Here is a 25599-nt window from a genome sequence, read left to right as displayed (position 1 = left end):
CCCACTCCCCTACTTCCCCTCCCCCTCCTTCCTTCCCTCCCCCTCACCCGCCAGCCTCCCCCTACTTCCCTCCCTCCCTCCTCCCTCCTACTCTCCCTCACTCCCCCATCTCTCTGCCTCCCTCCCCCTCCTTCCCCCTCCCCTCCCATTCCCTCCCCACTCTCCTCCCTCCCACCCCCATTCCCCTTCCCACCCCCATTCCCCTTCCAACCCCCACTCCCCTTCCCTCCCTCCCTCACTCCCCTTCCCCACTCCCTTCCCTCCCTCCCTCCCCTCCCTTCCTCACCCACTCCCCTCCCTCCCTCCCCTCCCTTCCTCACCCACTCCCCTCCCTCCCTCCTTCACCCTACTCCGCTCCCTCCCTCCCAATTCCTCTCCCCATCCCCTTCCCTGCCTCACTCACCTGCTCCTCCCCCTCACCCACTCCCCTCCCTCCTTTCCCCACTCCCCTCCCCTCCCCACCCTACACCCCTCCCCCACTCTCCTCCCCTCCCTCCCTCCCCCATTCCCCTCCCTGCCGCATGCACCCACTCCCCCTCCCCTCCTCAACCTTCACCCCCTCACCCACTCCCCTCACCCCCTCACCTTGTCCCCTCCTTCCTTATCCCAATCCCCAACCTCATGCACTCCCCTCCCTCCCTCCCCCACTCCCTCCCCACTAGCCTCCCTTCCTCCCTCCACCCACAAACGCCTCTCCCTCCCTACCCCTCACCTCCCCATTCCCCTCCCTTCTCCACTCCCCTCCATCCCTCCTCCACCACTCCCCTCCCTCCCTCTCCCATCCCTCCACCTTCTCTCCACCTTCCCTCCCGCACTCCTCTCCCTCCCTCCCTCCCCTTCCCCCCCACTGCTCTCCCTCCCTCCCCACTCTCCTCCCCTCCCTCCCCACTCCCCTCCCTCCCTCACCCACTTCTCTCACATCTCTCCCTCATCCCCTCCCTCCCCTTCCCCTCCCCCTCCCTCCCCCACTCCCGCTCTCCCTCCCCCTCTCTCCCATTCCCCTCCCCCTCCATCCCCCTTCCCCCTGTTTCCCTCCCCCTCCATCCCCTACTCCCTGCCTTTACCCCTTCACCCTCCCTCCTTCCCTCCTCCCCATCCCTCCCCAATCCCTCCCCTCCCTCCCCCTCCCTCCTGCACTCCCTCCCCCTACCTCCCCTCCCTCCTGCTCCCTCTCCCAATCCCCTCCCTCCCTCCCCACTCCCCTCCTTCCCCCATTCCCCTCCCTCCCTCACTCCTCTCCCTCCCCCACTCCCCTCCTCTCTCCCCCTCCCTCCGCCTCCCCCTCCCTCCTTCTCGCCCCCCACTTCCTCTCCTCTCTCCTTCCCTACCCTCCCTTCTTCCCTCCACCCACAACCGCCCCTCCCTCCCTCCCCTCGCCTCCCACATTCCCCTCCCCCCTCACTCCTCTCCCTCCCCAACTCCCCTCCTCTCTCCCCCTCCCGTCCTTCACCCACCCCCACTCTCTCCCCCACTCCCTCCCTCTCCCCCTCCCTCCCCCCTCCCCACTTCCTCCTTCCCCCTTCCCCTGCCTCCCTCCCTCCCCCTCCCCTGATTTGGAATTCAAAATGGCTTTGAAGGTTGCTGAGATTTTTTTACAGATGGAAGAATGTAACCAAGAGTGAGCTAACTGATTTGGTGGATAAACTGGAATTGGAATTACCAGTAGGGCCAAGGAAAGCAGACAGTTGAGATGATAGCATGGCATTCAAAGCTAGAAGGGATATCAGAAAGATCATGTTCTCCAGGGCATGAGTAAATTCAATTGGCTAAGTTTCAGTTACAAATGAAAAAAACTTGAATTGGAGGCAAAAGAAAAAGGAAAAAAAAGAGAGAGGAAAGAGAAAAATAGAGAGCATTTCAAAGGGAGTAGGCAAAAAGGCAGGAAAGAGAAAGAGAGTGAGATAAGAATTTGACTTCCAAACAGAAAAGTTAGCAATGGAGGGAAGAGAGAAGGAATGAGAAAGAGAATACCGGCTTAAAAGGCTGGACGTTAAAATAGAGGCCTCAGATGTTGAGGAATGTTCTAATGGTGAAACAACTACCTCCAACCTAAAGCCTAGTGAGAGATGTTTAAGTTTGTGCAAGCTCTTCCAAAGTTTGAGGAAAGGGATATAGAATCATTTTTTATTTTATTTGAAATGGTAGCTAAACAAACGAAGTGGCCAAAAGAAATCTGGACATTGTCCTTACAGTGTAGGTTGGTGGATAGAGCTCCTGAGGTTTATGCTTCACTGACAGAAGAGGCATCGGTGGATTATGAAGCAGTAAAAAAGCATATGGATTAGTCCCTGAGGCATACAGGCAGAAATTTTGTAATGTAAGGAAACAGCCTGGACACACCTATATTGTGTTTGAAAGGGTAAAGCAAAGTAATTTTGACCATTGGGTACGGTTATTAAAGGTAGAGACAAAATATGAAGCTCTTGGAGAAATAATTCTGTTTGGAAGAATTTAAAGATTCACTTCCTTCTGTAGTTGGAACCCTTGTTGAAGACCAAAGGGTTAAAACGGCTAGACAGGCAGCAGAAACGGCTGATAATTATGAAGTGCTCCATAAATCCAAGCCCTTTTTCTGTCATCTCACAAACCCGAGTAGGAGAGAAGATGGGACGGTGAAAGGAAGGCAAGTGGCCAGGGGAGAGAAGGGACAGTTGAGAATTCTCAGGAAATTCCCTCTCAGACCAGAAAGCAAGGTACTGAGGGTGGAAATGACATTTGAAGGCCTAAGTGTTTCTATTGTAACAAGGTGGGACCTGTTTGGGCAGATTGCTTGAAACTAAATGGTAGACCTATTGCAGTGGTTGGGATACCTAAGGAAATCTCAGAAAAGGAAATGGCTATTAAAACTGTAGCAGTAGTACAGGAGAAATGTGTTTCTTCAGAACACACAGGAAAGGGGGATAGGGTTTAGGATAGTCCAGAGAATTCTCCTTTGATTACTGGTGAAGGAGGTCAGGCTATTAGACTGTCTGGATATTTTGTGTCAAAAGGAGAAGTGTTGCCTTACTCCTCCAACAAAATAAGTAAACAGTTCAAAATTTTGAGATATTGGGGCAGATCAATCATTGATGGTGGCTGATGATGCAAGTTGTGTTTCCTTTTATGAAGGAAAAAGTATTAATAAGGGGTATTAATGGAATTTATGAACCTGTTTCTTTGGTAAAGTCAACTTACAAAGTCACTTTGTAAGCAGAATTGTTACGGTGGAAATTATTCCTACATCACCTATTGAAGGGGTGCGTAATGATTTGGCTAGCGGAGACAGTACTGTGGCGATGACTGTATTGCAGCAGGCAGTTGATCATACTGATCTTAACAAACTTCAGAAAACTACTGTGTCCAGAAACGTTGTCAATAACAAGCAATTGAAAGAAAACCTGATTAATGTAGAAAACCAAATTTCATGCATAAAAGAGGAGCTTGCTAATGAAAAATGACAATTGGTGAGAACATTTGAGAATCAGTCGCAGAAAGTGGAACACTTGACTGAGGTCTTGAAACGTCTAAATGATAAACCTGTAGAAGCAAATTTGATAAAGGTCAATCTTCAGCTGAAACTTGATGAAGTTCAAGCATCAGTAGTTGCTATGAAATATCATGGAAAATGCCTTAAACAAAGAAATGAATTGTTGGTAAATCCGAATGATTGGTTGAATGCAGAATTAAAAACCAAAACTAACAATTTGTTAGAACTTCATCAAGAAAAGAGTAATGAGATTCTTGAACTTCCATGCAATGTGGAGAAAATGAAAGAGAAAATGTGTGGTATGGAGTGTCACAGTTCCAAAGTTCTTCCCGTGAATAAAAAAATCTTGCCGAATTGTGGTCCAGTTGAGCAAAGAACAGATTCAAGAAACATTAGTGATGTATCAACTTCAGTAATGGACAATATGAAAACAACTAAAGTACGTGCAGAATTGAAAGTTAAGGATTGTCAACAAAAAGCACTGAAATCGCATAACGACCTTTCCAGGTCAATGAAAAGAGACACTGATTGTTGGTGTTAATACAAAAAATACAGTAGTTGGAATCCAGGCAAGTGGATAGTTTGCAAACGACCATTCAAAACCTGTAGAGGAGAGGCCTGATATAGTTCGTGGATTATGCAAAAGAGTTGAAGGGTTGGAACGAACTATGAAACTCCACAGAGAGAAAAATAATTGACATTGCTCAAAGAGAAGTGGAAAAGACCTGTTCGAAATGGGATTGTGAGAAACAACAAGATCATAAAGTTCGAAGATCAAACCAAGCAGGAGTATGAAACCCTTTTGTGTGAACATAAAAAGCATCTCAACAACATCTTTGAAAAGGCGAAAAGAGATTTTGATCAGAGAAGAAAGTAGATGTTAATGTGTAGAAATGTCATTTTGACTTTGCTAAATCGAAAGGTGAATTTACCGCATTTGAGTTCGCAAAATGAGCTTAAAGATGGAATTACGTCTACAGCTAATGAAAAAAATGATTGGGGAGTGGACTTAAATGAAACATTCTTTGCTGAGTTAAGGACTGAGAGTATAAGAGGAATAGAAATACAAGGGTTGAGTTATGATAATACTATGATGTGCAAATTATACTAATCTTATTACATTGATTGGACTTTGTTTTACTTACATTTTTATTATTGTACAATATGATGTGAAGTTGTGAAACTAGATGGAAAACGTATTTGTATGGACTTTAATAAGCTATAGGTAGAGGTTTATGATGTTTAGTTTGTGTGAGATGGATGTAAGGCCATGTTAAGGAAACCTTCACTATTGTGAAGATTTCTTTCTTTCAAAGAAGAGAGAAGAGAGAGAGTTTAATTCAGTTATATGTCCACTTTTGTGTTAAGAATAAGATATATCTTTAAGTTTGAGTTTTGGCTTTAATGTTTAAGTTTTTAATTTGTTTTTCTATATTTGTGTGTTAAGAAAAGGAAAAGTTGAGTTTTAGTTTCACTTTAAAAGATGCCTGCATTTTAATGAAGATTTTGACTCTTAAGACAAAGTAGGAAAAAACTGTGCTGTTGACTAGCAATAGGGGTGCAGAGAGGGAGGCCCTAGCACCCCCCACCGCACCCCTCCCCACCCCCCCCACACACACACGCACACACACACATACATACAAAGAAAACTTAAAAAGAAAGCAGTTTGATTTCAGTTGGAAGCAATTGCCAGCAGAAGCAGCCTAGATGGGACAGATAGCCAGTCCCAAACTAAAGTTGAAGCTAGCTGCCGAGAGAGGCTGGACAGGAGAGGAAACTGCAGAAGCAGGTTCCAGAAACTGAAGAAGAAAGTCCCAAAATCCAGGAAAGTGGAACATGGAAGTTCCCAAGAGAACAGCCTTGTCAAAGGACAAGCACAGGAACCTGGAAGAGGTTATGTTCTGTGGATGTGCAAGTAAGGAGCAGATGGGAAGGCTCCAAGCTTCAGGCTTAAAGAGAAGAAAGCTGCAAAAGAGACAGCTGAAGGTCTGTAACTCTTTATTATGGGTATGTGAAGCAGTGGTGTTCTATTGGCATGGCTGAGTCAGTGAGAGAGAGTGCATGGAAGAAAGCTTGAATGTACGTGGCGATCCAGTGGGGGTAGGAACATTGGAAGGAGAGTTCAAAGCCCTGGTGGTGGACCCTTGTGGCAGGTCCAAGAGAAATCGTCATTTGGTAGAAGATTCCAAAGCGAGTTGTTTGAGAGTGGAGATTGAAAACCCTCGTGTGAAGGATGGAGTTCAGTGAGACCGGTCGACTCACGGTGCGACAGGCATCTGGGGGAGTTGATGAAAGATCTATAGCATCTGTTTGGGGTGGCATCTGTCACTTGTTTTCAGAGTATGGTGTGCCTGACTACAGGCTGCCTATTGGTTTACATGGACTGTGTACTTACTGTGAACGTTAGAGTATAAGATAGCTTTTGTAACTGGTGTTATCCTTACAAATCTGTATGTATCTGTAAAGGTATAGTTGTGGGTGAAGGAATATTGTAAATTCATCTTTTCTTGTTTAATAAATGTTTTATTATTTTGTTAAAAGTTCATCATCTGACTCCTGTGACTCTGTTCAGTAGCCAGTCTCCACATGTCTAAAGAAAAAATAAAAGTTAGGATCTATCAAGTAGGGTTCCACTCTGGGATTTGACTTGTCCAGCAGTTTCATCAGCTGGGATCATAACACATTATTAGTTAATTTGGTTTGTTTTGGTGTACTCAAAGGAGTATAAATAGACCCTGACTGACAGGAGTAGAGTCGAGGGTTATATACCTTCAATGTTTCACTCTGTGAATAAATCTATTCCATGTAAACACTGGCTCTGGTTTCTTCTTTCCTGGCTATCAGGAGTGTAACACTCATTACCATATGCACCTTCGATCATATGAGGTTCATCAATAAGGTTACAAGCTATAGCTTGGCTGGCCGCTGTCAATCTGCAACCGTTCGCAATTATTTAATGCCAGCTCCACCTGACATAACAAAGGTGTGACACTGACGTATACATGCTGACATTATGTAGTGAAGGTTGATTGATGTCACCCTACCAACCACATATCAAATGTTAAGCTTTTAATTGTCCTGCAGCTCTTGCTTTGTTTCCAAGTTTCAAAATCACATTCTCTTCTGTGTTTCTATGCATTTTTTGATATAGTATGCATTTACCATAATATCCTTTTTTGAATCCTATTCTACTCTCATGGGAACAGTTGACGAGGTTTCAATTGAAAAGCCGTGTAGAGAAATTCATAGTTCACGCTCTACATTGTCCAAAATCCTACACATCAATCATATACACTACTTACCTTTTGGGAATTTTTGAGATCAGATATATTTTTTAAGGACTTCCTCCAACGTTTGCTGAAGTATGTGACAACATGATTATTTGTGTGTTTTTTTTTCCATGTGCATCTTATTGTTTACCTTTGTAGAGTGAAGGTTCCCTATCTGCCTCACAACTCTGTAAGCTCTGCTGCCTATACCCTATTTCTCACCAAGCGCTGCTGGTCTATTTTCTTCACTGACCTACATGGACTCTCAGTCCTCCATTGTCTCAAATTAAACATTCTTACCCTTATGTTTAAAATCTTACATGGCTTTTGCCCTCCCTAACTCTACAACCTTCTTTAGCCCAATAATCAACCCAAACTGCCCATTTCCCTGACTCCAGCTTCATGTGAATTCCCTCCCTTTGCTCAACATTGGTGAATGTGCTTTCAGTCCAGAAGAAATTGGTCACACTTTCTGTAATGGTCTCCCTTTACCCTTCTGCATTTCTCTCCTCCTTTAATAATCTCCTTAAAACCCACCTCTTTGACCAATTTTTTGGTCACACTTCTTAACCTCTCTTTCTTGCTTCAACATCTGTTTTCCACATACTTTTGACAAGTAGCTTGGGTTGTTTTCCCACATTAAAAACACTATGTGAGTGCAAGTTATTGTTATTGCATGACATTCTTTGGTGAATAACAAAATACATGGGGCAGAATTTCCCCCCCGTTGGGAAGTTCAGGATCGGGCGTGTGCATGCGCACCTCCGATCGGGCGCACCGCCGTTTTAGGTGGGTGGGCCAATTAAGACCCGCCCAGCATGATGTCAGCCAGGAAGCACTATGCACTCCCTATGCATGCGTGCAAAAGAGCACACTCATCTCCCTGAGGCAAAGTGCTGCCACAGGGAGATCGGCTCCAAATGTAAAAATGTTAAAATTGGAAAAATAAAATTCCCCTGACATGTCCCCTCATGTGACAATGTCACATGAGTTGGGACATGTCCATCACTTTTAGTTAAATTTTTATTAAATTTTTAAAAACCTACATGAAACCTCATCCCACCCGTGGTTTCATGCTTTCGCTGAAGCCCGCCAGGGCTCCCGGCCTGCCCGTCAACCTTAAGGTTGGATGGGCAGGTGCTTTAACTACTGCAATTAGTTTTTAAATGGTCTCAGTTGGCCATTGAAAGGTCGGCGGCCGCACAGCTGATTCAACTGAGCCCCTACCGACCTGAAAATTGAAATGATGTGGGGTGACATCGGGAATTCCACCTGACGTCATCCTGCGTAATTTTACACGTCGGTGAGCGAGCCGAGACCCCTGCTCGCCGACCGGGAAATCCTGCCCATGGGATTTTCAATGAAACATGTTTTCCATTCCTCTCAGCACTTTATTTGTGGAAAAATTTACTTCACAAAGGATTCAAGAGCTATTGGCTGTATGTAATTAAGTAATTACTGGACCTGTGAAATGATGCTCTGCAACAAGCATAATATTATTCATTTGTGCTTCCATTATGGCATCCCCCTAGTTGCACAAACCACATTGAGCAATGTGCCATGTTGTGTATTGCGAGTCATAGCTCGTGGAAATCAAAAGTAGACCAGCGTGTTTGGTGCAGGGAGAATCTTTTAGCCAAATGTGATTTATAGGAATACAATCCACCAGTCAATTAAATCTTCCACCTCTTTCAAGTTGTTAAGTTGTACTTGCAGCCTTATCTAATCTAATGCATCTTATATTTCTCACACTTGTGTACGATGACAGCTGTGGAAGTATTTTTCTTATTGTCATTTGCAACTTTACCCGGATTTTATAACCTCACTCTGTGATAGCAGAACATCTAAGGCCTTTCCATGAAATATGTTTTTGTTTCATTGGTGAAACAAGCTACTGTTGATTTATGAAATATCCAGTCTTCCTAACTTGTTGAAATAAAAATAACATTTTATGAAAGGCAATGAATACTCTTTATGAATCAAATTTTTCCACTTGGCTCGGAAAGATTTTGGTCTAGTACTTTTATTGCTTTTTTGTTTAAGGGAGACAGCAGCATTATGATGAATGGGTTCTATGTCAACATTTAGAGTCAGTAGAGTACTTTCAAAACCAGCAGCATAGTCTGCGATAATTTCTGCTTCTATTTCTTCTAACCCTACTGTCAAGGATTTTATAAAAATGTAATATTGAGAATATGAAACGTCAGCATTGGTAAAGTACTATTTATAATTACTGATCTGTCAATCATAGTGGTGGTAAGGAGGGTCATTTGAGATTAATTAAAATTGTCACAAAACATTGAAGCATATCAGCTTGAGTGTTTCTCTTGTAGGGCAATTTCATACTAATAATACTACATGGGTGTAGTTGCCTGTCAACTGTATTTGCGCAGTATTTTCTGTTTTCCACCCTACTGTTGTTCACTAATAGCAACTAGAATAATTCTTAATTTCAATGTTTCCTGCAGCTGAATTTGAATTAATACTTTTCAGGAGCGTGTTGAACATATTTACTGAATATGTGCACTGAGGTTGATCTGATTAATTTGTAAAGTGCACTTCACTATTCTGAGTTCTTATGAATGAACAGTATTTTTGCTATAAATATGATATACTGAGTGATTCAGAACATCAGCGTTTTTTACTTTTTTGAGTTAATAACTCCATTGAATTTGTCTCACTCTATTTTTGTTCAACATTTTTCAGGGTAAAGGCCAAGAAAGGAGTGAACCTGAAAAATATGTGGCCCAAAAATCCCGAAACCTGGCAGTTGAGATCAGAGATCTTGAATGGAGGAAAACATTCCACAGCCACAGTAGAGATGAATAGGAAGCAAGGAGTCTTATACAGGTGAGAACATTTAACAAATACTAGTGGATCTACAATGGCGTTATATGCTGTGGAAGGAAATTTCCACCCTTTTCCTAATTGTCTGCTGTAAATTTGACAGAAGAGCTGCAGAAATTCTGCAAAAATGTCATTGATGACTATTTTCCATGTTTTAGTGGCTCTTTCACCAAACACATGATAGATGATCTGCAAAACTGTCAAGGAAACTCATCCCCAGTGAGTAAAAGAGTAAGGTCCCTCTCTTACCAGTTTCTGCTTTTTTAGTGTTCTGCTTTCCTTTGTCACATAGGAATAGCCATTAGTAGTAGCATTAGCCAATAGTAAGCCATTCAGCCTTTTTAGTCTGTTTCACCATTAAATTAGATCATAACTGATCTGTATCCTCACTCCAACTACCCACCTTGGTTCCATAACACTTAATATCCTTGCCTAACAAAAACATATCAGTCTTGGTTTTGAAATTTTCAAATGATCTAGCCTCAACAGCTTTTTGAGGAGAATTCTAGATTTCCATTACCATTTGTGTGAAGGAGCGCTCCTGACATCATCCTGCTTCTATCTGCCTCTTTCTGTTTCTCTAATACTTCCCTCTGCCTAACTCATTCCTTTTTAGACTGTTTTTCTCTGCTCTTTGGGCAAAATTTTCCCTCCGTCGGAGGGGAAGACCGGGAGTAGGTGTGAGCGGGCGGGTTCCCGATCGGCGCCCCTGGTCGGGGGTACGCTGCCATTTTACGTGGGTGGGCCAATTAAGGCCCGCCCAGCATGACGTCCGCCAAGAAGCACTATGCGTTCCCTGTGCGGACAGGGAGGGATTCTCTCAGCGGGGAGTGCGCTCTTTCGCACATGCGCATGAAATAGTGCATAGATCTCCCTGAGGCTAAGTGCTGCCTCAGGGAGATCGGCTCAGATTTTCAACTTTTAATAAAGGAGTTTAAAAATTTTCCCTGCCATGTCCCCTCATGTGACACTGTCACATGAGTTGGGGCATGTCCGTAACTTTTATTTAAACCTTGGATTAAAATTTAAATACCCTCATGAAACCTCATCCCGCCAGTGGATATTTTTTCCACAAGTCCGCCTGGGCTCCTGGCCTGCCCACCAACCTTAAGGTTGGACGGGCAGGTCCATTAATGAGCTGAATTGTTTTTCTAATGGCCTTAATAGGCTGTTGACAGGTCGGCCGGTGTGCATCCGACTTGGCTGCGCCCCCGCCAACCTGAAAAAGGAAATGACGCGGAGTGATATCGGGAGTTCCATCCGACGTCACCCTGCGTCATTTTACCTGCTGGCGAGTGGGCCCCACCCCCGTTCGCCAACCGGAAGATCCTGCCCTTTGTTTTCTTATTTACTTTCAGGTAGAAGGTGATGACGGGTCGCATGGTGGGGAAAGAACATAAGAAATAGGAACAGGAGTAGACCATTTGGCCCCTTGAGCCTGCTCCTCCGTTCAATAAGATCATGGCTGATCTTCCTGTGTTTCGATTTCCACATTCCAATCTACCCCCAATAACCTTTGATTCCCTTGCCTAACAAGAATCTATCTACCTCTGCCTTCAATTACACCGTCTCCACTACCTTCTGAGGCAGAGAGTTCCAAAGTTGCCCAACCCTCTGAGAGAAAAAAATTCTCTGAGGGAAAAAGTTGATAATTTCTGCGGTCTTTATTGCCCTCAGTATTACCCCTTCCATGCTCTCCCACTTACACCTACATTTTCCTATTATTTTTTCCTCTTCCTATCACCCTTGTACTCCCAATGACACCCTTAATCGTATTGCTGCCCTGTACCCTCACTTCAACGTTATTCATCTCAGTCTCTAGCTACACCCCTGCTCTGAACCACCAGCCCCAAAGACAGATTCTTAACATGTTTCCCTTCCTCCATTTTTCTCTCCTTTGCTAGCCACTTTACTCAGAACATTGCCTGCTTTCATAATTCAATTTTCTTCTCTGCTGCAATAAACAAATAATATTATTGAAAGAGTTCTCTCCATTCTTGTCTACCTCTTTCTTTCTTGTCCTTTGTCTAACAGATGCCAGCAATCAGAATCTTTCCCAAGGACGTAAAAAAGGCTACCTATTGTTGACTCTACTCAATGCAATTGTGGCAAAGTTGAAAATTCTATGCCTTGCATTTTCTAACAGTTAGCAAAATATAGGTGAAATACTTCAAAGCTTTCATTTTAAATTCCAAATTCATTCTTCAAACTAAATTAAATAAGAATGAGGAAAGGCTGTCCCTGTTGCTCAGCTTCCTGAACTTTTGAAATGTATATGAACACAGATGAAATGGTACAATTGCCAGTAAATACTATGCTGTAATTTCTCTCTTTCTTTCAAACACAGACATTTCAGAACGAGACTAGCAAGATATTATTATTTGCTAATCAGCTGGGTCTCTATATTAGCAGGAAAAATGATGCAAACTATAGAACTGTATGGGCTTCTTCTCTCAGAGGGTTGTTAGTCTTTGGAATTCTCTTCCACAGAGAGCAGTGGAGGCTGGGTCATTGAATATATACAAGGCTGAATCAAGGGTTATGGAGGGCAGGCAGGAATGTGGAGTTAAGGACACAATCAAATCAGTCATGATCTTATTGATTAGCGCAGCAAGCTTGAGGGGCCAAATGGCCTCCTCCTGTTCTTCTTTTGTATGATCATGGGGAGAGAAAAAATGTTTGAGCATTTTAAAATAGTAAAATTGTAGCTCTGTGAGCCTAATTTATGATTTTGTGAATTGTGAAGTTTGTGTATGTTATTTTACAAATGTTTTTTACTGCTTGTGAGTCAATGGTTAACTTGGAATTTATTTATAGTTTATATGACTTTCTTTTTTGCCATTAAATAGCGAGCTCATGTGGTATGTTTTTCTTTCCTGGCATTCTGCTATGTTCTACTGTCCAGAGTGTTATGTTTAGGCAGTATTTTGTTTTGTTTTGAATAGTAAGCTTGAACAATGTAGTTTTGAACAGACACAATAATAACAAAAGCTGTTGTCTCATTAATTTCGTTTTAATTGTAATTATGGACATTGCATACAAAACTGAGATCGCTCATGAGGAGCATTTCACAAATTTAAAAAATCTTTTATGGCCACCTTGCTACCAACCTTGCCCTCTCCCAGAGGATTTCTTCTTTGCTTATTGACCATATGCAGCATCTTCTTTTCATGTGCACCTCAGGGCATTTTGCACTGCTGCTTCTTTCCCAATCAGATTTCTTTGGTGCTGGTTGTAGGCCATCTTTTCCTTTGTAGAGAGCAAAAGACAGTGTTCAGGGCAAGTGAATGAATGGCAAAAATACTTTTTCCGTATAATATAACATAATAATGAGACGTGGGCATGCATTGTCTCTTTAAATGAAGACTCCTTGAAGTCTAGCTGCGGTCCTTCTGACAGACAATGTTAATAGATAGTGATTTTGAGCACATAAGGAGATTGAGTGATTGAGAGGTTGTTCTTTGCAGAATTGAGTTCCCCTGACATTCACATGTTAAGCAAGAGAAGCAGGATGTGAGTGAAGGCTGTCTGTGGTATAATATGCAAATTGGTATAAGTGCCTAGAGTTATCTTATCTGCTTGTGACAGGCGTGACTTTCACCCCTGAGTCACAAAGTTCTGGGTTCAAGTCCCATGCCAGGGCTTGAGCACATAAATTAAGGCTGACGCTCCAGCGCAGTACTGAGGGAGCACTGCACTGTTGAAAGTGTCATATTTCGGGCTAGGCCTTAAACAGAGGCCCCATCTGCCCATTCATGTGGATGTGAAAGATCCCATGCAACTATTTCGAAGAAGAATGTGGGAGTTATCCCAGATGTCTCAGCTAATACTTATCCCGCGATCAACATCACAGGAAAAACAAATTATCTGGTCGTTATCACATTGTTATTTGTGGGAGTTTGCTGTGCTGGCTACGTATTTCCCACATCACAGCAGTGATTACACTTCAAAAGTACTAGTGATGATTGCGAAAAGTACTATATAAATGCAAGTATTTCTTTCTTACCTTTCTTTCTACCCTTGTGAGGTAATTGAATCTCTTCTAGCATTGTGTGGAAGTTCTGAGTTAGGACTGTCTCAGCTCCCTCCACTAGGCCTGTGCCACTCTCATGGGACTTTCAAAGTGCCCTACAGTTTGCTAGTCTGGCTCTGGATTTCTGCCAAAAAACCCGCGGGATGCATGTGAAGATTATGTGACTATTTTAGTTGTTTTGCTAGAACCTAACATGTTTCTGCCATTCTTGCAATAAAGTGAGGAAGGCTTTTAATTGGCGGCTTGAGTTTTGAAAGGCTGTTTCAGAACTCTTTTCCCTATGCATCCTTGCGGCAACTAAATCTATCAAGAGTGGTTTAACATGCCAAACCTGTCCTGCATCACAATTGAAGATCCCAGGAGCAAACTGACCATCTCCACCAAGAGAGAATCTAATCATCTCCCCTTGAATTTCAATGGCATTATCATCACTTAATCCCCCACTAACCACATCCTTGACCAGAAACTGAGCTGGACGAGCCATATAAATACTGTGACTACAAGAGTAGGTCAGAGACTGGGAATTCTGTGGCGAGTAGATCACCGCTTCACTCCCCAAAGCCTGTCCACCACATTCAAGGCACAGGAGTGTGATGGAATACTCTCCACTTGCCTGGGTGAGGTTCCAACAACACTCCAGAAGCTTAATACCACCCAGGACAAAGCAGCCCACTTGATTGGCCCCCCATCCATCACCTTAAACATTCATTCCCAGCACCACCATTGCATGGTGGCAGTAGTGTGTACCATCTACAAGTTGCACTGCAGCAACTCACCAAGACTCCTTCGACAACACCTTCCAAACTTGCGACCTCTACCATCTAGAAGGACAAGGGCAACAGATGCATGGGAACATCACCACCTTCATGTTCCCCCCCCCTCCAACCAGCCACACATCATCCTGACTTGGAACTATATTGGCATTACTTCACTGTCACTAGGTCAAAATTCTGGAACATTGTTTTCAGCAGCACTGTGGGTATTCCTACAACACACAGGGGAGAGTTTTCTCTCTGTCGGGGGGGGGGGGTTGGACGGGAGCAGGCATGGGCGGGTGCACAGCTGATCGCTGCCCGCGATCGTCTGTGCGCCCCCATTTTACGTGGGTGGGCCAACTAAGGCCCGCCCAGTGTGACACGCTGAGCGCTCCCTGTGCGGGCAGGGGGAGTTGGCTGAGTCGGGGCCTGAGGATGGCACAGAGCTGCCTCAGGGAGATTAGTTTGATTTTTGAAAATTTTAATAAAGAAAAAGAAATTTTTATGACATGCCTCTTCATGTGACAGAATCACATGGGCTGGGACATGTCAATGAATTTTATTAAAAATTTTTATTAAACATCCCGCTCGTGGATAAGGTTTCATGATAAACGCAAAGGCCGCCTGGGTTCTTTGCCTGCCCAGCAACCTTAAGGTTGGACAGGCAGCTCAGTTAATTAATTTAATTGCTGTTTAAATGGCCTTAATAGGCCTTTGACAGTTCGGTGGGCGTGCAGCCGACTCTGGTGCACGCCCGCCGAACTCAAGATCTGAATGACGTGCGGTGAAGGCGGGACGCACGGCCGACGTCACCGCGCATCAACGTGTAGTTGGCGAGTGGGCCCCGCCTCCGCTCACCGACCGGAAGATTCTGGCCATAGACTGTCACAGTTCAAGGAGACAGCTCACTACCACCTTTTCAAGGGCAATTAGGGATGGGCAATAAATGCTGGTCTTGCCAGCGCCGCCAGCATTCCATGAACAAATAAACAAAATAAAGGGAAAAAAAATGTAAGTCGACATGTTTGAGAGTGTAACGTTTTAAGAAAAAAGTCAAACTGCATTACAAATAGGGTAGAAGTAACTAGTGGTTCATATAAATGGCAGTAATAGAATCACTGGTTCTGATGTTATATATTACAAGTGCAAAGCTTGAGCAATTTTTCAACCTCAGCACATCTGAGATTCAATTACTGGCTTGTGTCTCAGCCAGTCATTTTGTATTCTTTGTATTGTGTACAAAGTAGTCTTTAAATTTATCGCCAAAGCCAGTTTAAGTTACTTTCCGACAATTGTTTTTTTTTTGTTCCTGTAGTTACTTACTCTCTTTATTTCTGGCGTGAAATTTATTATTGACATGAATGATTGAGTAATACAAAAAAAAATAAGATTAGACCTGAGGATGAATGGTACATTGTGATTTGGCACTGTGGGCATAAGGATCATTTTTACAATAGCAGCATGCAGACAACTCTTGTTATCATTATATTTTTGTTACAAATTCATTTCCAGCATAGATACTTTCTCAGGTTCAGCAGCATCAGTTGCTGTCTTAAATGGTTTGAGCAAATTGCTTAAATGGCAGCTAATTCGTACACCTTCTAACCAACTTGTATGATACAGCTATCTGGGAATGTGGCCAAGAAACCCCCTTATGATCTGGGATTGGATATTTGTGTACTTTGGATTCCTTCAATCTCACTAAAAGCAAACCAAGGCAACACTGGATGAGAGAAGACTTGATTTGAACCATTGATGTGTTTTATTCCACTGTATAGTAAATGTACATAAAACTGGTTATGAACAGATTCAATGAGATCAATCAAAACAATTTACCGGTTCCATGTGGAGACATGGAAATAATGAACATATTACACTCTTCCATTTCTTTGGGGCATCTGGCTTATTTTAAAAGAATGATCCTCCTGCATTCTATCCTATGTCCATCAGGTCATCAAGCTTCCTGTCTTTCACAGCCTTTTGTTGCCTGTTGCGTCGTCCTGTTTCCAAAAGCCAAACTGATGTTTTGACACTGTCTTCTTCTTATCGGCCGAGATCAAAAGGTTTTCCAGCAGAAAGAGCAAAAGGTGCTTTTCTGATTACCTATCAATCTATTACCTACAAACTATCAAATCACTTATTTGCCAGCTAGTAGGAAATACATAAAATCTAGCAAATCTTAACTGCCCACATTTTTAAGCTTGCAGTAATGAGCTGTACTTTTAAAATGCAACCTTTCATGTAATTCTTTTACCGAATCCCTCCTGTGTAAAATAACCAAAGAATCCTGAATGAGGCAATTATAGAACAATAGAATGGTTACATTATAGAAGGAGGCCATTCAGCCTGTTTTGTCCATGCCAGTTCCCTATAAGAGATTGGGGTATGTGGAACATTCCATGTTCCAGTCCTACTCAGGCCCCCTCCCACAACTCTTTCTCCGGTACATCGATGACTGCTTCGGTGCCGCTTCATGCTCTCGTCTGGACCTGGAAAAATTAATTAGTTTTGCTTCCAATTTCCACCCCTCCATCATTTTCACATGGTCCATCACTGACACGTCCTTCCTCTTCCTTGACTTCTCTGTCTCAATTTCTGGTGATAGACAGTCCACCAATATTCATTACAAGCCTACCGACTCCCACAGCTACCTTGACTACAGCTCCTCACACCCTGCTTCTTGTAAGGACTCCATCCCATTCTCTCAGTTCCTTCGCCTCCGTCACATCTGTTCTGATGATGCCACTTTTCAAAACAGTTCCTCTGACATGTCTTCCTTCTTCCTTAACCGAAGTTTTCCACCCACGGTGGTTTTCTAACCCCTCAACCGTGTCCAGCCCATCTCCCACGCATCCGCCCTCACTCCTTCCTCTCCCTCCCAGAACCATGATAGGGTCCCCCTTGTCCTCACTTATCACCCCACCAGCCTCCGCATTCAAAGGATCATCCTCTGCCATTTCCGCTAACTCCAGCATGATGTCACCACCAAACACATCTTCCCTTCACCCCCTCCCGGCGGCATTCCGCAGGGATCGTTCCCTCCGGGACACCCTGGTTCACTCCTCCATCACCCCCTACACCTCAACCCCCTCCCACGGCAACCGCAGAAGGTGTAACATCTGCCCCTTTACTTCCCCCCTCCTCACCTCTAAGGGCCCAATCACTCCTTTCAAGTGAAGCAGCATTTCACTTGCACTTCCCTCAATTTAGTCTACTGCATTCGCTGCTCCCAATGCGGTATCTTCTACATTGGAGAGACCAAATGCAGACTGGGTGACCGCTTTGCGGTCTGTCCGCAAGCATGACCCAGACCTCCTTGTCACTTGCCATTTCAACACTCCACCCTGCTCTCATGCCCACATGTCCGTCCTTGGTCTGCTGCAATGTTCCAGTGAAGCTCAACGCAAACTGAAGGAACAGCACCTTATCTTCCGACTAGGCATTCTATAGCCTTCCGGACTTAACATTGAGTTCAACAACTTCAGATCATGAATTCTCTCCTCCATCCCCACCCCCTTTCCGATTCCCCTTTTTCCAATAATTTATAATTTTTTAAATATATTTTCCTTTTCCCACCTATTTTTTCATTTATTTCGATCTATTGTTTTATCTCCACCTTTTAGCTCATTTCGTTTCCTTCCCCCCACCCCACCCCCACTAGGGCCATCTGTCACTTGCTTGTCCTGCTTTCTACCCTTAATGTCACTATTAGCACATTCCTTAGATAATATCGCCACTGTCAACACCCCTTTGTCCTTTTGTTTATGACATCTTTGGCAATCTCTTCTTTGCCTTCACCTATCACTGGCCCTCTATCCAGCTCTGCCTGTTCCACCCCCCTCAACCAGCTTATATTTCACCACATTTCTATATTTCCTTAGTTCTGATGAAGAGTCATACGGACTCGAAACGTTAACTGTATTCCTCACCGCAGATGCTGTTAGACCTGCTGAATTTTTCCAGCCATTTTTGTTTTTGTTTCAGATTTTCAGCATCCGCAGTATTTTGCTTTTATCCCTATAAGAGCTACCTAGCTAGTTTTTTTCTTTCATGGGATAGGGAACATCACTGGCAAAGACAGTATTTGTTGCTCTAACTGCCTTTGAACTGAACACTTCAGAGGACAGTTAAGAGTCAACCACATTGCTATTGGTCTGGAGTCACATGTAGGCCAGGCCGGATAAGGATGGCAGACTTCCTTCCCTAAAAGACATTAGTGAACCAGATGGGTCGTTACGACAATTATATTTTCACGGGGAAGCAATTTTTGCTCAGTGGGCGGGCGCGTGCCCGACCCATTTGAGCATAAAATGACGTGCGTTGATGTCGGCTGAGTTTGCCGACGTCAATGCGCAGTCGCGCGATAGTTCGGTCGGCGAGCGTGCGCTGTAGTCGGCAGCACGCCTGCAGATAATTAAAAGGCCTGTTAAGGCCATTAAGTAATCAATTAACTTAAATTTTTCGCTGCCTGTCCAACCTAACAGTTGGCGGGCAGGCGAAAAGGCCAAGTGGCCTTTGCATTTTCAAAAGCAAATAAAGATAAAATAAAAGTTTTGAAATTGAATTAATAACGTCCCTGGTCATGTGAAAGGGGACATGTTCTGTTGAGTTTTTCCAGGTATTTTTGTTTTTATCTGGGTTACTAGTCCAGTGACATTACCACTATGCCACCTTCTCTCCTCGTCCAACTCCCCAGCCTTTTTTCCGTGGCCCTGCAATTTTTTTTCTCTTCAGGTGCTTATCCAATCCCTTACAGATAAGGAATTTGTGACAAATCTCAATATTTTTCAAACTCATTTCAATTAGTAGCATGATTCTGTCGACTTCTAATACAAGTTCCGAAGAAAAGTATCATTTAAAACGTTTATTTAGCCCTATCCTGTTGACTCATGGAGCTTCATTTCTGCTGACTGCTAATCTGTCTATTATGCCTGCCTATACCTTTGATTTCTGTCTTCAGTTCCCCCTTGAGCTGATTCTGATTGTGTGATGGAAGGCCTTCCAATGAGAGGTTTGCACATCAAATTTCATAGTTTTAACCTTGTTTTGTATGAACATAAGAACATAAGAAATAGGTAGAACTATTGGATTGAATGTTTTATTCCTCTGGAGCTTGGCCGTGGGTTGAAGCTGAATTAAAACATTATTAAAGATGAAAAATATCAATTGTTTTATAAATCTATTTCTTTCACAACTGCCCTAGAATTTTCCAGAATTCCCCACATCTCCCAGTTATTTTAATCACTTCATGTTAACCAAAATCAAGTGCCCTATGTTTTGTGTCTTTATTAATGTAATTAATTCACTGAAGCAATCCTTATTTGGAGATAGTGACACTGAGTTGAAGTTGAGTCCTGTATATTAATGACTGTGTTTAATAGCACAATGACAAAAAGGAAAACTGAAAACAAAAGGTTGTGAAGCAAAGAAACTGCATGGAGAGTAGGTCTGCCCAGGATTGTAGTGCTGTATGCAATAGGCTGTTCTATTTAAGTTAAGAAAGATGGCCCATACAGGCAGGTATTGTAGCTTATTCATTATTTTATGGATCAAGTGGAACTCTTTATTACCATTTGAATGTTTGTGTTGAGTCAACACAGAATCTGTAGTATGTTTGCAATTGTTTCAGCTCAGATTTTGTTTAGAATGAATATTGTGAGTTTACCTTGTGTAGATTGCCTCACAATGTTTTGGTTTCTCATTGGTTATAAGACTTAAGAACATAAGAAATAGGAACAGGTGAAGGCCATTTGGCCCTTTGAACCTACTCTGCCTTTCATTAAGATCATGGCTGGTCTTCTATGACAGCTGCACCTGCCTACATTATCACTCTCAAAGAGACAAGTACTTAGTTATTTTTAGACTTTTGATGAATTCTGGAGAAATAGCACTAGTTTGGAAACAGGAGAACATGGTGCCCATATTTAAAAGTTGTACAAAAACTGATCTGGATAACCACAGGTATAATAGCGTCACATAGAAAATAGGAGCAGGAGTATGTCCTTCGGCCCTTCGAGCCTGCTCCACCGTTCAATATGATCATGGCTGATCCTCTATCTCAAGGCCATGCTCCCACACTCTCCCCATACCCCTTAACACCTTTAGAGCCCAGAAATCTATCTATCTCCTTCTTAAATAAATTCAGTGACTTGGCCTCTACAGCCCTCTGTGGTAGATAATTCCACAGGTTCACCAGCCTCTGAGTGAAGAATGTTTCTCCTTATCTCAGTCCTAAATGGCCTACCCTGTACTGTGACCCCTTGTTCTAGACTCCCCAGTCAGAGAAAACATCATCCCTGCATCCAGTCTGTCCAGCCCTGCCAGAATTTTATACATTTCAATGAGATCCCCTCTCATTCTTCTACACTCCAGTGAATAAAAGCCTAGTTGGCCCAATTTCTCCTCATTTTGACAATCCTGCCACCCCAGAAATCTGTCTGGTGCACTCCTTCGCTGCACTCCTTCTATGGCAAGTACATCCTTTCTTAGGTAAAGAGACCAAAACTGCACATATTACTCCAGATGTGGTCTCACCAAGGCCCTGTACAGCTGCAGCAAGACATCCTTGCTTCTGTACTCAAGTCTGCTCTCAATGAAGGCCAATATACCATTTGCATTATTAACTGCTTGCTTGCTTTCAGTGATCGGTGTGCAAGGACACCCAGGTTCCTTTGTACATCAATATTTTCCAACCTATCACCATTTAAATAACACTGTTTTTCCTATCGAAGTGGATAACTTCACACTTACCCATGTTATATTACATCTGCCATGTTTTTGCCCACTCACTCAACCTGTCTAAATCACCTTCAAGCCCCTTAACACCCTCCTCACCACTCACATTCCCACCAAGTTTCATGTCGTCAGCAAACTTGGAAATACTACATTTGATTCACTCATCCAAATCATTGATATATTGTGAATAGCTCAGGCCCAAACACTGATCCCTGTGGAACCACACTAGTCACTGCCTCCAAAAAAAGACTTGTTTATTCCTACTCTCTGTTTCCTGTCTGCTCACCAATCCTCAATCCATGCCAATATATTACCCCCATCCCATGATCTTTAATTTTATTCACTATCCTCTTATGTGGGTCTTTATCAAAAGCTTTCTGAAAATCCAAATACACCACATCCACTGCTTCTTCTTTATTCTGCTAGTTACGTCCTCAAAGAACTCCAGTAGGTTTGCCAAACATGATTTCCCTTTCATAAATCCATGTTGACTTTGTTTAATCCCGTTGATATATTCTATGTGTCCTATTATCATATCCTTTATAATAGACTCTATCATTTTCTCTACTACTGATGCTAGGCTAACCAGTCTGTAATTTGCTGTTTTCTCCCTCCCTTCATTTTTAAATAGTGGGGCTACATTTGCCACTCTCCAATCTGCCAGGACTGTTCCAGAATCTACAGAATTTTGGAAGATGACAACCAGTGCATCCATTATTTCCATGACCCCCTTTCTTAGTACCCCGGGATGTAGATTATCAGGCTCTGGGGATTTATCAGCTTTCAGTCCCATTAATTTCTCTAGAACTATTGTTTTAGTAATACTACTTTCCTTCAATTCCTCCTTCTTACTTGGTTCCCTAGCGTTTTTGGGAAGCTATTTGTGTCTTCCTCCATGAAGACAGAACTAAAGTGGTTGGTTAATTGCTCTACCATTTCCTTGTTCTCTATTATAAATTCTGCTGTTTCAGACTGTAAGGGACCTACATTTGTCTTCACTAATCTTTCTCTTTTTACTTATTTCTAGAAGATTTTATAGTCTGCTTTTATGTTCCTTGCAAGTTTACTCTCATATTTTATTATTCCCTGCTTGCTCAAGCTCTTTGTCCTCCTTTGCTGAATTCTAAACTGCTCCCAACCCTCAGGCTTGCTACTTTTTCTAGCAAATTTATATGACTCCACTTTGTATCTAATGTTATCCTTAATCTCTTTTGTTAGCAATGGTTGGGCTGCTTTTCCTGTTGTGTTTTTGCACCAGAAAGTAATGTATAACTGTTGCAATGCATACATTCGTTCCTTAAATATTAGCCATTGCCTATCCACCTTATAATGCCTTATAATGAAATTCCTCAGCCAACTCATGCCTCATACCTTCATAGTTTCCTTCATTTAGATTTAGGACCCTAGTTTCAGATCGGACTACTTCACTTTCCATCCTAATGAAAAATTCTATCATGTTATGGTCACTGTTCTCTAAAGGACCCCGCGCAACAAGACTATTAATTAACCCCTTCTCATTGCACAATACCAAATCTAGGATAACTTGTTCCCTAATCGGCTCCTCGATATACTGGTCTGAAAAAAAACATCTTGTATACACTCCAGGAATTCATCCATCACAGTATTATTGCTAATTTAGTTTGTCCCGTCTAAATGTAGATTAAAGATACCCATGATTACTGTAACACCTTCTTACCTGCATCTCTAATTTCCTGTTTAATGCCGTCCCCTAACTTATCACTACTGTTTGGAGGCCTATGGACAACTCCTACTAATGTTTTCTGCCCCTTGTTGCTTCTTAGCTCCACCCAGACTGATGCTACATTTAGATTTTCTGAGCCAATATCCTCTCTCACTATCACACCGATTTCATCCTTAACTAACAACACCACACCACCTCCTTTTCCTTTTTGCCTGCCCTTCCTAAATATTGTGTACTCTTGGATATTCAGTTGCCAGTCTTGGTCACCCTGCTGCCATGTCTCTGTAACTGCAATCATATCGTACACATTTACATCTATTTGCACTATTAGTTCATCTGTCTTATTGCGAATGCTCCATGCATTCAGACTTGTCTTTTTAACATTTTTACACATTTTTTTTGTACTATGGCCCTATTTGCTGCGAGCCCTTGTTTCCTCTGCCTTCCGCTTTTGCTTTCTACTTTTCTGTCTTTCATTCCTATCTTTGTTTCCTTCTCTTGTGTTTCCCCGCTCAGGTTTCCATCCCCTTGCCAGTCTTGTTTAAGCCCTCCCCAACAGCACTAGCAAATACCCCTGCAAGGATATTGGTCTTGGTTCTGCTGGGGTGCAACCGTCCAGCTTGCACAAGTCCCATCTTCCCCAGAATCAGTCCCAATTACTCAGAAATCTAAATCCCTCCCTCCTACACCCCCTCTCCAGCCATGCATTCTTCTGGTCTATTCTCCTATTCCTGATCTCGCTAGCACGTAGCGCTGAGAGTAATCCTGAGATTACTAACTTTGAGGTCCTTCTTTTTAATTTATTTCCTTGCTCCCTATATTCTGCTTTCAGGACCTCAACTCTTTTTTTTAACCTATGTTGTAGGTACCAATATGGACCACGACCTCTGGCTGTTCACCCTTCCCTTCAGAATGTCCTGCAGCCACTCAGTGACATCCTTGACCCTGGCACCAGGAAGGCAACATAGCATCCTGGTGTCACATCTGCAGCCGCAGAAACGTCTACCTGTTTCCCTTACGATTAAAACTGAATAAAATAAATGTGTTGATTGTCAGGAGTGGACATGGGGATTGTCAGTTGATAATGATCTACTAAATAGCAACCACTGGAAACAGTTTTGCTTTATTTACTCTAACAGAACCCTTCAAGGTTTTGAACACTGCTATCAAATTTCCTCTTAATCTTCTCTCCTCTAAGAACAACAAAACATTTTCCCAAGTCTCTCCTGTAACTGAGGTCTTTCATTCCTTGTACCATTTTATTAATCTCCTCTGCACCCCTATCTAAAGCCTTGACATCTCTCCTATGGTGTGACACCCAGAATTAGCCACAGTACTCCAAACACTAATGTTTTATAAAGGTTAGCATAACTTTTTTGCTTTTGTACTCTGTGCTTCTAATTTATAAAGCCAAGGATCCCATATGCCTTTTTAATAGCCATGTCAACTTGTCCTGCTACTTGCAAAGACTTATGTATGTACACACCCAGGTCTCTGTTGCTGCACTCCCTTTAAAATTGCACCATTTACTTTGTATTACCAGTCTTCATTCTTCCTACAAAAATGAATCACTTTGCACTTCTGTGTATTAAATTTCATCTGTCACGTGTCTGTCCATTTCACCAGTCTATGTCCTTCTGAAGTCTGTTACTACCTCACTTAGTGTTTACTAGATTTCAAAGTTTCATGTCCTTTGCAAACTTTGAAATTAGCCCAGTAAACCCAAGTCTAGGTCACTTAGTATACATAAAAAGAGCCATGGCCTGAACATTGATCCCTGGAGAACACCACTGAGTTTTCCACCAGTCTGATAAATAACCGTTCATTACTGCTTCCCGTTTTGTAAGCCAATTTCCACTTCATGCAGTCACTACCCCTGTATCCTCCTAGGGCTGAAGAAGTCTCTAAAGTGGTTCTTTTTAAAATCACACTCTAAAATGGCTATCAACCTCAATTATACGACTGGGGAGAAATTGGAACCAGGCCTACAATTTTTGTGAGTAGCCCCTCTTCATTTAAATAGGCTTGCTCTCTTAACTGGTTGGTGAAATCAAAGCTAAAACACAGAGCCTCTCCTTGCTGAGAGCATTTATTGACTTTGTTGCGCGTCAACACTCCTGACCTCCACCCAGTGCCCCAGCTATCCCCTATTTATATGTCCTTTTAAATAAACAATAAACCAATAAAATAAACAATTAACAAAGTGACAGTCCCTTAAAGGGGCACTGTAACAAAGGACAAAACTTTAAAAGAAACTTATCTAATAAAATTAAAATGTTGTTCCTGGGGCTGATTACACTCCAGTCCCTGTGGCACCCACCAGTCGTGTAAGACATCAAGCATGCTGGTGGACACCAGCATGCTCCCTCTCCAGGGATACCCAGGTGAGAATGTAGCTGCAGAATTGGGGCAGACAGTCGGGTCTTATCCCCTATTTATGTTTTCAAATAGCTTTCAACTGTTTCCCTTAACAACATGATTGGCATTAACAAACCTTAACAATGTAATTGACATGAACAACCTTAATATAATTGATAAGACATTGACAGCCTCTACATGTGAAAAAGGATGCAGGGAGTCAAGTTGGAATATATTTGAGGCTTTAAGACAGCAGCTTCTAACTGTTTACTGTATTTCATTAGATTGTTGCATGCTAGGAGCAAAGGTATTTCACTTCAAAATAATTTCTGAAGAACAGATGTGAAGGTAATTCCTCCATTTAGTAAGGACATCTTGAAGGCTGCTGGAGGAGTTGCAGAAAAGGAGGTTAGCATTTGAAGAAGACCACATCT

General features: G+C 42.7%; 1 protein-coding gene across 1 annotated transcript in view; it reads left to right on the top strand.

Annotated features, from left to right (window-relative positions):
• Positions 1-25599, top strand: part of tmem132e (transmembrane protein 132E) — an 841056-nt gene that overhangs the window by 336464 nt on the left and 478993 nt on the right. The window contains exon 3 of the mRNA XM_078548464.1: positions 9442-9585. Coding sequence (XP_078404590.1) covers positions 9442-9585 — 144 coding nt within the window. The remainder of the gene's footprint in view (positions 1-9441; positions 9586-25599) is intronic.

Source organism: Cetorhinus maximus, chromosome 9, assembly GCF_964194155.1.
Source record: "Cetorhinus maximus chromosome 9, sCetMax3.hap1.1, whole genome shotgun sequence".
NCBI lineage: Eukaryota > Metazoa > Chordata > Chondrichthyes > Lamniformes > Cetorhinidae > Cetorhinus > Cetorhinus maximus.
The sequence above is the reverse complement of the archived record's forward strand: the minus strand, read 5'-3'. Positions and strand labels throughout refer to the sequence as shown.